Source organism: Onthophagus taurus, chromosome 7 (assembly GCF_036711975.1).
Source record: "Onthophagus taurus isolate NC chromosome 7, IU_Otau_3.0, whole genome shotgun sequence".
Classification (NCBI taxonomy): Eukaryota; Metazoa; Arthropoda; class Insecta; order Coleoptera; family Scarabaeidae; genus Onthophagus; species Onthophagus taurus.
Genome location: NC_091972.1, coordinates 19,453,728 through 19,467,144, shown reverse-complemented (window position 1 = coordinate 19,467,144; position 13,417 = coordinate 19,453,728). Strand labels below are relative to the sequence as shown.

At 32.8% G+C, this 13,417-nt stretch overlaps 2 protein-coding genes across 3 annotated transcripts in view; one reads left to right on the top strand and one right to left on the bottom strand.

The window, feature by feature from the left end:
• The window catches only part of LOC111416008 (diacyl glycerol kinase 1), a 193,001-nt gene extending 186,494 nt beyond the window's left edge, over positions 1-6,507 (top strand). For both annotated transcript variants that reach the window (XM_071197369.1, XM_071197368.1), the window contains exons 13-16: positions 4,243-4,508; positions 4,561-4,921; positions 6,107-6,288; positions 6,338-6,507. In XM_071197369.1, coding sequence (XP_071053470.1) covers positions 4,243-4,508; positions 4,561-4,921; positions 6,107-6,288; positions 6,338-6,427 — 899 coding nt within the window. In that variant the 3' untranslated portion in view covers positions 6,428-6,507. The remainder of the gene's footprint in view (positions 1-4,242; positions 4,509-4,560; positions 4,922-6,106; positions 6,289-6,337) is intronic.
• LOC111416009 (proteasome beta1 subunit) lies at positions 4,873-5,998 on the bottom strand. Its single transcript, XM_023047937.2, has 5 exons — positions 5,840-5,998; positions 5,678-5,745; positions 5,493-5,624; positions 5,168-5,442; positions 4,873-5,117 (listed from the first exon to the last, which is right to left on the bottom strand). Exons 1-5 carry the CDS (start codon positions 5,918-5,920, stop codon positions 4,990-4,992), a joined length of 684 nt encoding a protein of 227 aa, XP_022903705.1. The 5' UTR covers positions 5,921-5,998; the 3' UTR covers positions 4,873-4,989.
• Positions 6,508-13,417: the final 6,910 nt, after the last annotated feature.

Sequence of the window (13,417 nt, the reverse complement as noted above, 5' to 3'; positions counted from 1 at the left end):
CTCCTCATCGTAAGTTTGACCAAGTAATTTATTTGGAGAATTTTTCAACACTAAATGCAGCTGTTGTAAAATACATTTGGATACATTTGGATTGAAAAAACCCCAAAACCTATCAAAAATCTGCCCGTATAATTCATACCGGAACACTAAAACCATCTGACAATGTGTTGAAATATCTGTGGTGTCATCAGACATTACTGCTAGAAAAGAACTTTTTTTCAATTTCGTGCAACATATGATCTCTGCAGACTTCAAACATACATTGTAACAATTCATTTTGCACTGTTTTCGACGTCCCTTTAAAAACACGCGAATCACCCCCAGAGTCCTCCCTCACCATTCCACTGGGATCATTTTATTTTTTATTTATTTATTATTGCTGCCGGGGTGAGGGGAGCGGCGCCTCTCGTTACCGCGACCTCTAAGATCTATTGTAGCTTTAGCCCTCCAAAGGTTTAGGGCAAATATAGATCCTTGATGAACCTTAGTACTATCCTGAGGTCTTAACCTTTATGTCGGTAGGTGTCAAGGGAGTTTTACCGAAAATGTTGTGTATTAGACGGCGTCTGGCGACGCATTTGCACAATATATGTTCAGCAGTTTCTGACTCGTCGTTGCATAGTCGACAAGTTTGATCCTCAGCTTGTCCAATATGGAAGTAGTGGTATTTTTTAGGGGCGCATGGCCGGTCAGGTAACCTGAAAGCATCCGTAGATCCCCTTTGCTGAGGCATAAAACCTCTTTGGTTTTGTTTGGTAATTCTCTTTGGAAATTCTTTCCAGCGTAAGGCTACCGTTGAGACCTACCAATTGTTGATTATTTGTTTTAGGTGGTTTTTTTGTATAACTATAGATGTGAATTTTTCCAAAAAAAACACTGTTTAAAAACGATGAAAGATATTTTATTCAATTATTACATCGGTGCTAAATTATAAAAATATACATATAAAAAACGATTTCGGAACAAACGTTGACGGTTTGTACATTAAAGCATTAAAACACAAAGACGGCTCATCTTTATATTTATATACATATATATATGTCTACTATTATTAATACTCAAAAATCAAAAAACAGTACTTTTTAAGATGACGACCGGAATACAATTTGCAGAACAGGTTTTGAAAATTTTGACTTTACTGCAATGTATTCGGTGTGACTAAATTTAATAACGACAATAAAGTTGTGTTAATGCGCAGATGCAAGGATTTCCAAAATCTGGTTTTACAAAAATTTCAAAAAATATCGTTGTTTATTAAATTCGATGTTTTCGTTAATTAAAAGTTCTGTATTATCGAGATAGTTTTTGTGTATGTAGAACTCTTCTAATATGTCGAGTGTTTTAGATTTATGAATTCTTTTAATCATTTGCATTTGATCGATATTGGTATTATGATTATTATCCGAAAGGTGTCTGTATGATTGTTTAGTTACGTGTTCTCTAAACCTGGTCTTAAGATTACGCCCTCTCTATCCGATGTAAAACTTGTCAGTCAGCGCATTTAAGTTTATAAACACCACTCATATCCAGTGGTGAAAATTTATGTTTGTTGTTAATTATACATTTACTAATCAAAGAGTTGTTCGAGAAGGAGGCTGTCAAATTGAAGTTATGAAGGCACTTATTTATAATGCGTGGTATCTGAGGTTTGTATGGCAAAGATATATATTTATTGACTTTATTAAAGTGAGGATAAATTAATTTAATAATATCCGCTATGTTGTATTTGTTATTTATGGGATTTATATTATTTACGTTATGGTTTAATGGGATTCTGTTAAGTCTGGTAAATAAAAATCGGAAGCTAGCCTCCTTATGTCTAATATCATGAAACGAGTTTTTGGGGATCACTACGTCGGTGGTGGTTGGCTTTCTGAAAATGTTAAATTCTAACTTGTTAAGGTTTAAGTTCCTAGTAATGGTTAAATCTAAAAAGTTGATGGAATTGCTTGTCTCTATTTCGTTGGTGACTTTTTTGTAGTCCACAGCCAGGTTGGGACACTCTTTGGCCAGCTTGTCCGCCTTCTCATTGCCCTCAATGTTGCTGTGACCCACCATGGGGTAACATCATTGCCCCTAGCGAGTTCTCTCAGGTTGCTGGTCACACGTGTAGGCCTGAATTGCCTTTAAGGCGGCCCGACTGCCTGTGAAAATGTTTATGGATGCACCTTTCTGTCCCTTCTGTAGATTCAAAGCGGTGCAGAAGTTTATAGCAAGAACTTCTGCTTGGAAAATTGTTATGTCCGAGCTGAGGGACAGTTTAATGTGGCTATTTGGTCCACTGATGCCCATGCCTACTCCGGATCTAACTGTCTTTGAAGCATCGGTGTATATACCAGGCTAGGGCTCCTCCTTTTAGTTGAGGCCCTCCCTTCGCCCAATCATCCCTGCTTCTAAATATGACCTTATACGGCTGGTTGAAATTGTATTCTGTAGGTATAAGGTCCGTTTTAATTTCAATCAGGTGATTTAGACGTGGGTCCTTGAGGATTTCGAGGTTACCCTGCAAGTACTTGAGTGAAGAAAGTGTTTTCAGCGATAAGGCACTTGAAGCCAATCCATCTTTCTGAGTATTCTGTATGCAATCCCGTACAGGAGCATAATGAGCTGGGCAACCATCTTGTTGAAACCACATTTCTCTGTAGATATTGAGTGGCACATCTAACAAAGTTGTTGAATCATTTTGGAGGAAATACAAATAACATACAAAAGTATGAATTTTTTAAATAACGTGTTTTTTGCAGAAAAACAGGCAATAATATTTTTTAGGAAAAGAAAAATGGCAAGTGTTGTACTATTTTGGAAACTTAACTAAACATGCCATCTTTTAAAATTGCTTGCCAAGGGTGTTAAACTTAATAGACATAAATTCTTTCAACCTTAACTCAATCAAATTAATATATTTTTTTGCAAAACTAACGACTTTTGTTGTTTGATTTGTAACTTCTACAGTAGCATGGTTCACAAGGAATAGATTATTAAAAAAATCACTATTAAATTGCGAACATTTCTGACCGTAGTACCTAAAGATATAATGTACGGGATCGATTTTTAACATTTTCAAAAGTATGTCTATTACCACTTAACTAAGAGACATGGAATTTTTTTCTCATTTTTACCAGAACAGGTATGGGTTGGCCTCTCACCCGGTACCCGCTTGACGTTGACTTTCGGGACAGCCTGTATAAATGGAGCGGTATGAGATCGAGTAGGACTTCCAAAGCAGCCGTCGGACAGGATCTCATTGCATCCGTTATGTTAACACGTTCGCTGCCGAGCGACACTGTTAACCATGGTTTACATACGAGTTAATTCGTAGTCGGCAGCGAACGTGTTAAGACATGCTAACCGCTGGCTTGGTGCCAGCTGTTGTTGTGCTCTCTTGTTTTGATTTTGACCAAACCAACGATGTTATTCCTATATGTTTCCTCACCTTATCTAAGTGTGAGTTCCAGTTTAGTTTACTGTCTAGTATTACCCCTAGGTATTTAACTTCTGTTTTGAGATTAATAGTTCTGCTTTCAATGGAGGGTGCTTTTATTTGTAGCTTCCTATCCGAGTGAAAGCCCATTGCTTCTACACCAAGTACTGGTGAGTAGTAGGGCTTTCTGCATGAGTTGAGTTATGATTGTATCATATTTACCTGGGATTGGGATTACCAGGTCATGAGCATACCCTTAAATATTAAATCCGTATTTAGTTAGGGTGCTCATCAAGTCATCAACTACCCCCTTCCTCTTAGCGCCTTTATAGTCAGCGACTCTCCTCCCAGACTATCTGCCGACTTTTCAACATGGCTATACACCAATTGATTGTCGACGGATTACGTTTAGAGCCTTCTCTATGGATTCATAGGAGGTGTTATCAAACGCAACCTTCTATGTCCATAAAAGCACATAGGGCTATCTCTTTGGTTGCAATTGCCTCCTCTAAAGTGCTAGTCAAAGCACGAACTGGGATCATTCCATGTTAAACTATAGCGTTTTTGGTGAGTCACACTCATGAAAACTATGTTAAGTTCCGAAAAGCTGAAAATAACGAAAAATGCAGGAATTTTAGGTAATTGGGTAATTTTTTAATAAATGTTTAATAAGTTTAAGTAAGTTTAAAGATGGTAAGGAAATATAGATTTTCTTGTTGGCTATAAATCATATCTAAGAACTTCTCAAAAAAGATAAATGATATCACATAAAATCCAGAGGTCTACTTTAACGTCAATTCCTTTCGATTTTTGTATGGTAGACAAAGTGGATTTGGAGTGTCAGCCGGCCGTCGGAGTGATTCCTTTGGGTACTGGAAACGATTTAGCTCGTTGTTTAAGATGGGGTGGCGGCTACGAAGGCGAATCCGTCCACAAACTTCTCCATAAAATTGCCCGAGCGTCAACGGTGATGCTCGATCGATGGTTGATAGAATTATCGGATACCGGATTACCCGAACCCGCAATGACTCAAGCTGACACCCGGATTCCTTATAACATCATCAATAATTACTTTTCAATAGGAGTGGTAAGTTACATCATCCTAAATAAAAGGAAATATTAAAAGTAACATAATTTAGGATGCTGCAATTTGCGTAAAATTCCATTTGGAGCGCGAACGAAATCCAGAAAAATTTAATAGTCGCATGAAAAATAAATTGTGGTATTTTGAATACGCGACTTCCGAACAATTCGCGGCTTCCTGTAAAAATTTACATGAAGATATCGAGATTATTTGCGATAACGTTTCGTTAGATTTAGCGAAAGGATCGCCACTTCAAGGAATAGCCCTCTTAAATATCCCTTATACGCATGGAGGTTCGAATTTATGGGGGGAACATTTATCAGGATCAAGAAAACGGAAATCAAAAAAGAAAAAACCACAAAAGGAATTAAGCAGCAACAGTTTTAATTCTATTGATTTAAGCGTTGCTATACAAGGTAAGTAATTTATTTTTTTGGAATTATTACATTTAATATAAAATAATCACATCAAATCCTACTACAAATTAACCCTCAAAAAATTTGGGTAAAGCATCCCCTAAAACGACTTTGCGCTCAATACCTTTCTCTGTAATAATCCCCAAACGTACTACACCTCCAGATGATCCATCTCGTGACATAGCCAAAGCAAGGGCTACACAAAAATAATTATAAATAAATCAATTAATTTTTTTTAATACTTACTATTAGTTATAAATTGGACACATTCAGCTTCACTCATATCTGGCTTATAATGAGCATCAACATAACCATAAACATAACTAGATCCAGATCCCCCAATAGAAACTGGTTGACGAACGCACATCCCCCCAATTGGAATCGAATAAACTTGACCACCTTTACGTTTATCCCAACCAGCGACTAAAATTCCAGCCATAAGAGAATCTCGGTAGTTGTAACAAAGCTCTCTAAAAACAGCTGCCCCTACTTCTACTAAAGGTTGCTCACCAAGTTCCATTCTAAATAACAAAATTAGTATTCTAATAAACAACATAATTATTGAACTCACGCATGAAAATTAAGATGATAAGATACAATATCCGCTATTGCTTGTGTATCAGCAGCTGATCCAGATCGGCAACAATATATATTATCGGTTACTTTCGTTAATTTATCCGTAACACGATTTGCTATGTAAGCACTACAAAAAAAATTGATTAAAAATTTAATTTAAATTAATAAAACTTATTTTACCCGGTTGTTGTGCGGGAATCAGCCCCAATAACAACACCCCCTTTAAATTCCGCTGCCATAATCGAAGTCTACAACAAAAATTAAAAAATTAGAAGAGTCATCGGAACATAACCTCAAAAATCTTTTTTCACAAATTACGTAAAGAATTAATGAATTACTTACCCCCGTACTATGTGCAGCGTTCATCCAATCATGAGGGGAAGGATTTTGGGTATAATTTTCCACTAAAACCGGCGAATACATCTTGAAAGATTCAAAATAACTTCGTCACTATAATTGACAGCGTAAATACACAAATTGAGGTTAGGTTTCCTGCTTTATCGACTAAATGGGTGCGGTCATTTGTGCTAAAGTCAATAATTCCAATAAATGGATATCCTAATTTTAAATTTAATTTTAAAATTATTTTATATTTAATTTATTTTTTAGATATTGGTGATGGTTTAATAGAAGTAATCGGTTTAGAAAATTGTTTGCATATGGGACAAGTTAGAACCGGACTTAGGGCAAGTGGTCGAAGACTTGCTCAATGTTCTTCTATTATTATAAAAACGAAAAAAACGTTTCCCATGCAAATCGATGGTGAACCATGGATGCAACCTCCTACTACGGTAAATAAATTAATTTTTGGTTAAAAAAAATTGTAATAAACAATTTTAGATAAAAATCTCGCATAAAAATCAAGTTCCGATGTTGATGGCTCCTCCACCAGATAAAGGAAAGGGTTTATTTCGATTTTTCAGGAGGTAGGTGTTTTTCAAGGAAATAAGAATCTTAAATAGTGATATTAATTGTTAATTGTCAATAAAAAAAAGTCTAGTCATTATCATCATTAAACAAAAAGGATTTAAAAATGGATTTGCATAAATAGTAAACATTTATTTAATGTTAGAGTTAATCTTAAAGTTGTTTCTTTTAAAGCTTCTTTTTTATATTATCGACAATAATGTAACCGTCTTGAAAACATTTCATCGTAAACATTTCAAAAATTTCGTAAACTACGCAGTATTAAAAATAAAACTTGGTTTATTTCGAATTAGGTAACGAAATTGTGAAAAAAGAAAACAAAAAGATAGACTGTTTTTGTGAACATTTCCAGGCCTATTTAACCCCGTAATAAATCGGTGTTAAAACATAATTATAAAAAAAAATAGTTTACAACTAAAATATTTAATAAAGTATTCGTTAAATTTAATTATACAGGGTGATTCATAACTCGTGTACAATTTTTTGGATTTTGATCCAAAAAAACACTTTAAACAAAAAGAATAAGAATAAAATTTTCACGTTTTTGCCTTTGTTTACGAGATTTACAAGTTTTACACATTTTAGCACAGAAACTTTATACGAGCCCTAACTACTATATATTGGGACATAATAGAATTTATATGTAATTAACAACAATTAAACAGATTATTTTGTTTTAATACATTTTTCAAATTATGTAATATCATTTAATCAGACAATTAACAACAATTTTATCTAATGAACAACACAAAAACAAAATACATATCCTATTACTTCTAATTAAACTAGAAAAATGTAAATTTTGCTTGACAACTAAATATTGGGACATTGCACGATTTGTATTTCTAATATGGAGTAACATCGCCCTTAGATTTTATAACCGCTTGAATTCGGATGGGCATTGAATTCACTAAGGTTCTACACTGTTCAGGAGTAATTTGCTTTATTTTGGCTTTAAGTTCTGGCAATGTCCGTTGTGGGTTGTTGCTCAAAGTTTGTTTCATTTTGTGCCACACTGTTTCAATTACATTCAGATCTGGATTGTTGGTAGGCCAATACAGAACATTAATATTTTGTTGAAATGAAATAATAATAAGTAATCCTCTTGACCTCTAAAGTTTTTTATTAATTAAGTTTATGTACTTGGTACTAGTTTCGACATATTATGATGTCATCATCAGCCAAATCTACAAAAGGATATAATAACTATAATGATCTTAAAAAATATATAAAAAAAAACAATAAAATAAAAATAAATATATCTCAACTTACAGTCAAATAGTTAAAAAATCACGCTGAACAAACAAATTTCTACGTTAAAATAAAACATTATTTAAAAGAAACACGAAAATAACTATTCTAAACAAGAAAACGCAATACCGTACACAATTGAACTCCAAAGACGATTGTCAAATCAACATCGAACTAAATTTAAAACAGGTTACAAAAAGGAATAAAAATATCAGAGTAAAATAATTTTAAAATGAAATTATTATTTTTTTTTTTTTTTAAAAAGGTGTATAGTGGTTTACAATAGTTTTCGAGTTGATCATTTAAAGTAAGATAGTTATCATTATGTTTAAGTTTATCGATTTCGAACATTTCAAGGAAATTCATTTCAAACCTTTTTTTACACTTATGTAGGAGTTATATATTGTCATAATCAATGTTATGGCCTGTTTCTAATTTATGTTTGAAAATGTTCGAAGTGCATCTAGTTTTATGTTCGCATAGTCTTTTTTGTAATTTTCGAGCGGTCTGACCAACATACATAGCAGAACAGTCGCAACACTTAACAGAATAGTGAATAGACACCACTACAAACAAAGCGTTTTTGTTTGTAGTTAGAAATGGAATCACCCAGTTGTCCTTTACATTTAAAGCTGACAAATACACCATAGGTTTGTAGTATGGTTTTAATTTTGCAGTTTATTTTGTTGTATGTTATTGCCTTATAGTTGTCAAAGTTATTTTTATTTGTAGAGTATAAAGGGTCTAGTTTTATGAGCTTTTTATATAGTAATTGGTCGATGGTATATCTTGGATAACCATTTTCTCTTGCTAATCTGTTAATAAAATTTAGTTCTTTTAGTGTGGATGTATAGTCTAGAGGATATTTCAATAGTCTGACAATAAAAGCCTGGAAAGCAGCTAATTTGTAGTTGTTGGGATGGAACGAATCATAAGGGATTTGATGACAGTATTTAAAGATGAGGGCTTCCTAAAAATGTTAAACTTAAAATTATTGTCAACATATATTGACAACATATATTATACCTCTAATATAATGGATCTTTTAAAAAAAATTAATATTTTGATCGCCAATCACTTTTTTGTAGTTTTGGCCGTATGACAAGCCGCTCCATCCTGCTGAAATATGTAATTTTCGCCAACATTTAACTGCACGATACTTGGTAGTATGCTGTTTTGTAGTATTTGTTGATATTTTGCTCCGTTCACGGTGCCATCAATAAATTCAAAGCATCCTTATCCTGAAGCTGTCATACAGCCCCAAATGATTACTTCCTTCGGAAATTTTACACAACGTTTTAAACAATCTTTATGAAATGCCTCATGTTTATTGCAAATTTCGATTCATCGCTGAATATTAATATTATCTTCTGCTGACCAAGACAGTTTAGATTTTGCCCATATGAGCCTGGCTTTCTGTTGTTTTTCTGTTAACAGTGGTTTTTCTGTTGCTTATAAAACAACAATTTTCTAAAAGCGACATTTTTTAATTATTGCTTGTAAGTAAACCTCGTAAAACTTGAATCAACTTTTAAGAATCCATTTGCGACAGCATTCCCTTGATATATTTAATCCAGTTTCATTATTCCATTCAGCGGTAACTTGTCTTAAAATATTTCTTCGTCCTTTTTTGCAGATTTTTACAAGTATTCTTTTATTTCTATTAGAAACTAACTTTGGACGACCTGAACTTTTACTCTTTTTTTCTAAAATTTGCCCAGTTTCTCCATAACGTTTAATTACTTTCCACGCTATGCTTTTAGGAATATTAAGTTCGTCTGCTTTTTCACGTATTGTTTTATTGTGGCAATAATTTTTAATTACTAATTCACGGATTTTTGACTCTGTACAGGGTGGGCAAATTTGGGTGTTATTATAGGCTATCTCAGAAACTATAAGAGATACGAAAAAAGTAGGTGCCATGTCCCGGTCTCTTTTTTCGATACTAACCCAATCCTGCACACACCAAACCTCTATCTTCTTTTGTTTTTAAGTTATAGCCAAAAAGTCAAATTTTCGTGATTTCAAAAAATGCTCATATTTCGTTTATTTTTGAAATTAGAGAAATGGGGTTGATACGTTCTTAAGACACTTTTTTAAGTAGAATATACTGCTGTTGAAAAATTTTAAAAATATTTGATGATTTTTGAGATACAACACAAAGTTGTGTTTTTTTAAATACAAACTATAGTAGATTATGGTGTTACTGAAAAGAGCATATTTGTAGCTTTCCAATGATGTATTGCACGCATGGTGTATTTGGGGAAAATAAGCGTTATTTTTTAATTCTAAAATATTAAAGATTAAAATTCAAAATTTTAATTATAGTAGGCGAGGAAAACGTTAAATACTACTTAGTTACTATAGTAACATGAGTTTACTGATCATTTTATTCTATAATTTTTTGAAACGAGTTTCCCGCTTAAAAATTCCTCATTATCTTTAAATACATAAAGCGATAAAATTAAAAAATGATTCTTTGAAAATGATTGATAAGGCTCCATATACCATATAAACATCGTTTCAATGGAAAGTCCGCTGCCCAGTTTATGATCCCTAATCTTCCTCTATCTCACCCAATTTCAAAAGAAAAGGTTGCTAATATGAAAAGACTTCTAAATCTCCTGGTTGGGGAAAACAGGGACGATACTACCAAAGATTTCATTCATTGATACCCAACTGTTCTAACCTTACAACCAGTAAGTTTAGTAGAAGAAGATCTAGAAGAAGTCTGTGACTGTTTAGTTCCTGAAGTTGTTCATATTTAATTATTCATTAGTTAATATGTTTCTTGTATTTTTAATAAACAAACTTTATCTACAAATCATTTGTTATTGGTGAACAAAGTAAGGGATAAGATACTGAGAAATTTAAATCAACTCTTCAAAGTTTTTATTCATTGGTACAAAACCAACTTTATCCTGCATAATGGTACAAGGGCAACTTTCTGTCATATTCGTGCAAAAGCATATAGCAATTAGGTAGTAATTACTGTCCGAACCCGCCTACTATAATCAAAATTTTGAACTTTAGCGCTTACTATTTTGGAATTGAAAATTATCGCTTATTTTCCGCAAATACACCATACATGCGATACATCATTGGAAAGCTAAAAATATGCTCTTTTCATTAACATCATAATCAAGTATAGTTTGTATTTAAAAAAATACAACTTTGTGTTGTATCTCAAGAATCATCAAATATTTTTAAAATTTTTCAACGTCAGTATATTCTACTTAAAAAAGTGTCTTAAGAACGTATCAACCCCATTTCTCTAATTTCAAAAATAAACGAAATATGAGCATTTTTTGAAATCACGAAAATTTGACTTTTTGGCTATAACTTAAAAACAAAAGAAGATAGAGGTTTGGTGTTTGCGGGATTGGGTTAGTCTCGAAAAAAGAGACCGGGACATGGCACCTACTTTTTTCGTATCTCTTATAGTTTCTGAGATAGCCTATAATAACACCCAAATTTGCCCACCCTGTACAGATACCACGCACCATTTTAATTGATAAATACAGATTTACTCAACAGCAACAATGTTACAAGCTTTAGAACAAACCGGCAATTTAACATTTCATTTTACGTTATTTCCACAGTTTACTTATCTCAATTTGTTCCATTTTTATGGAAGTTGCTTTGTAATGTCCCAATATTAAATTGTCAGGTAAAATATACATTTTTCTAGTTTCATTAGAAGCAATAGGGTATGTATTTTATTTTTTGTGTTGTTCATTAGACAAAATTATTGTTAATTATATAATCAAATGATATTAATCTGAACAAATTATTAAAAGAAATTAAACTGTTTAATTATTGTTAATTATATACACATTTTATTTTGTCCCAATATATAGTTGTTATGGCTCGTACTACTAGTTAATAATATGTTTTTGGAAAACAGAGTTGTCATAGAAACGCAATAATGCATTCCCTGGATGTATACATGGGGGTATTTACCCAAGATGGGTATTTAGAGGTATTTATAAAATTTATAGTACAAAGATAACTAAAAACGTAAACAAGTTTTTTCCGAATCTGCTATATTTTTACTGGTATCACTTTTGCATGTTCCCTTCAAACCTCTCCACCATAAAAGTGTGTGGCATGGAATCACGTCCGTGACATAAAATGGTTTTTGCCCATATATCTTCTTTATCTCGAAAATTTGCTAACTTAGATACGCACCTATCAGTTGATGAATTTACCAAATCTGCGGCAAAATGTGTGCAAACTTCTTTCTGTCGATCATTTTTTTAATAATTTTTTTCTTTTCGGATTCTTCGAAATTAATGATATAAAGTCGACTCCAGTTTTGTTAATTCCCCGTAGACAATATGTATTTGTGGTTTATTAGATTGCACTTTTATCAATAAGTTTATTATGGGTTCTAACAGCAACGTCAAATTTTCGATATGATTCCAAAAGTTATCATCATGGATTTTTTCGCAGTGGCGTAGCGAACATAACTGCGCCCGGGGCACGACAATGTATTGGCGCCCCCTCCAGAAATGATATAATATACATAATTTACTACAAAAAAAATACAGTGACACAGAAAAGTATACATACACCCCGGTATAACTCCGTTTTGAGTAATTTCTACAAGTTAGAAGTAAAACATAAAGCAACAAACTATATAATGTTAGATGAAAGTACATACAATGAAAAAACTGCAGAATAAATTGAGTGTTCAACATTTATTAACAACATACGGGCAAAATACAGTATTTCTAACACAGAAAAGTATAAATACGCTTAATTATATTTTTAAGCAGGACCACAAAAACATAGTATTAATATTTGGTGGGGCCACCATCACTTTCAATTACAGCATTGATTCTATTTTTCATAGAATATACCAACTTTTTTGTGGTTTCTGCTGAAATTGCATTCCATTCCTCAATTAATATGTTTTTGAGATCCTGTTTATTTCTTATGGGCCTTTTTCGAATTCGACGTTCTAATTCGTCCCACAAATGCTCAATCGTAGCTAGCCGTATGTATACTTATCTATGTTTAAAAAATTAATATTGGTTATTATTGTTAATAAATGTTGTTCAACACGCAGTTAATTCTTCAATTTCAAGTATTATACTTAATACTAATTCATTTAATAAACGTTTCATACTTCTAATTTCCATAAATTAATCAAAACGGTGTGTTACGGGGGTGTATGTATACTTTTCTGTGTCACTGTATACAGGGTGTCAGATAAAAAACGCCCGAAGCTGTAACTCTGTCATTTACATTCCGGTTTTCATGAGCGAATGGGTTCAAAAAAAGATTTCTATGCAATAACCTGAAGCAAAATATACCGAGCAATTTGAAAAACAAAAGTTGATAATCGCTAAAAATTGAAGATGGCATTGGAAAAAATTTATTTGTAGCATGAATCATAGTATTCATCAAACCATTTCATTTGATACCTCGCTCATGAAAATCGGAATGTAAATGACAGAGTTACAGCTTGAGGCGTTTTTTATCTGACATCCTGTATAATATACAGGGTGTGTCAAATGTCTGGAATATAGCCAATAACTTCGCCATTTGTGGTTTTAAAGAAAAATATTTCAAATAAAAAATTCTTTATTAATTGTGGCGCATTTTTTGGCGATAATTGCTTGTTTATATTGTTCTTTGTTTCGTTTCTATGGCAACCAACATTGTTATTTTAAATGGGAAGCATATGTTTTTTTTTTTGCACATTTTAATAGAGGATAAATCTCTCTGCGTGAT

Excerpts from the sequence above, each read along its gene's own strand:
- LOC111416009 (XM_023047937.2), bottom strand. The coding sequence starts at position 5,920 with ATGTATTCGCCGGTTTTAGTGGAAAATTATACCCAAAATCCTTCCCCT. Across the intron at positions 5,625-5,677 it reads GATTCCCGCACAACAACCGG|TGCTTACATAGCAAATCGTG; the intron begins GTAAAATAAGTT and ends TTTTTTTTGTAG. Across the intron at positions 5,118-5,167 it reads TGTCCAATTTATAACTAATA|CCCTTGCTTTGGCTATGTCA; the intron begins GTAAGTATTAAA and ends ATTTTTGTGTAG.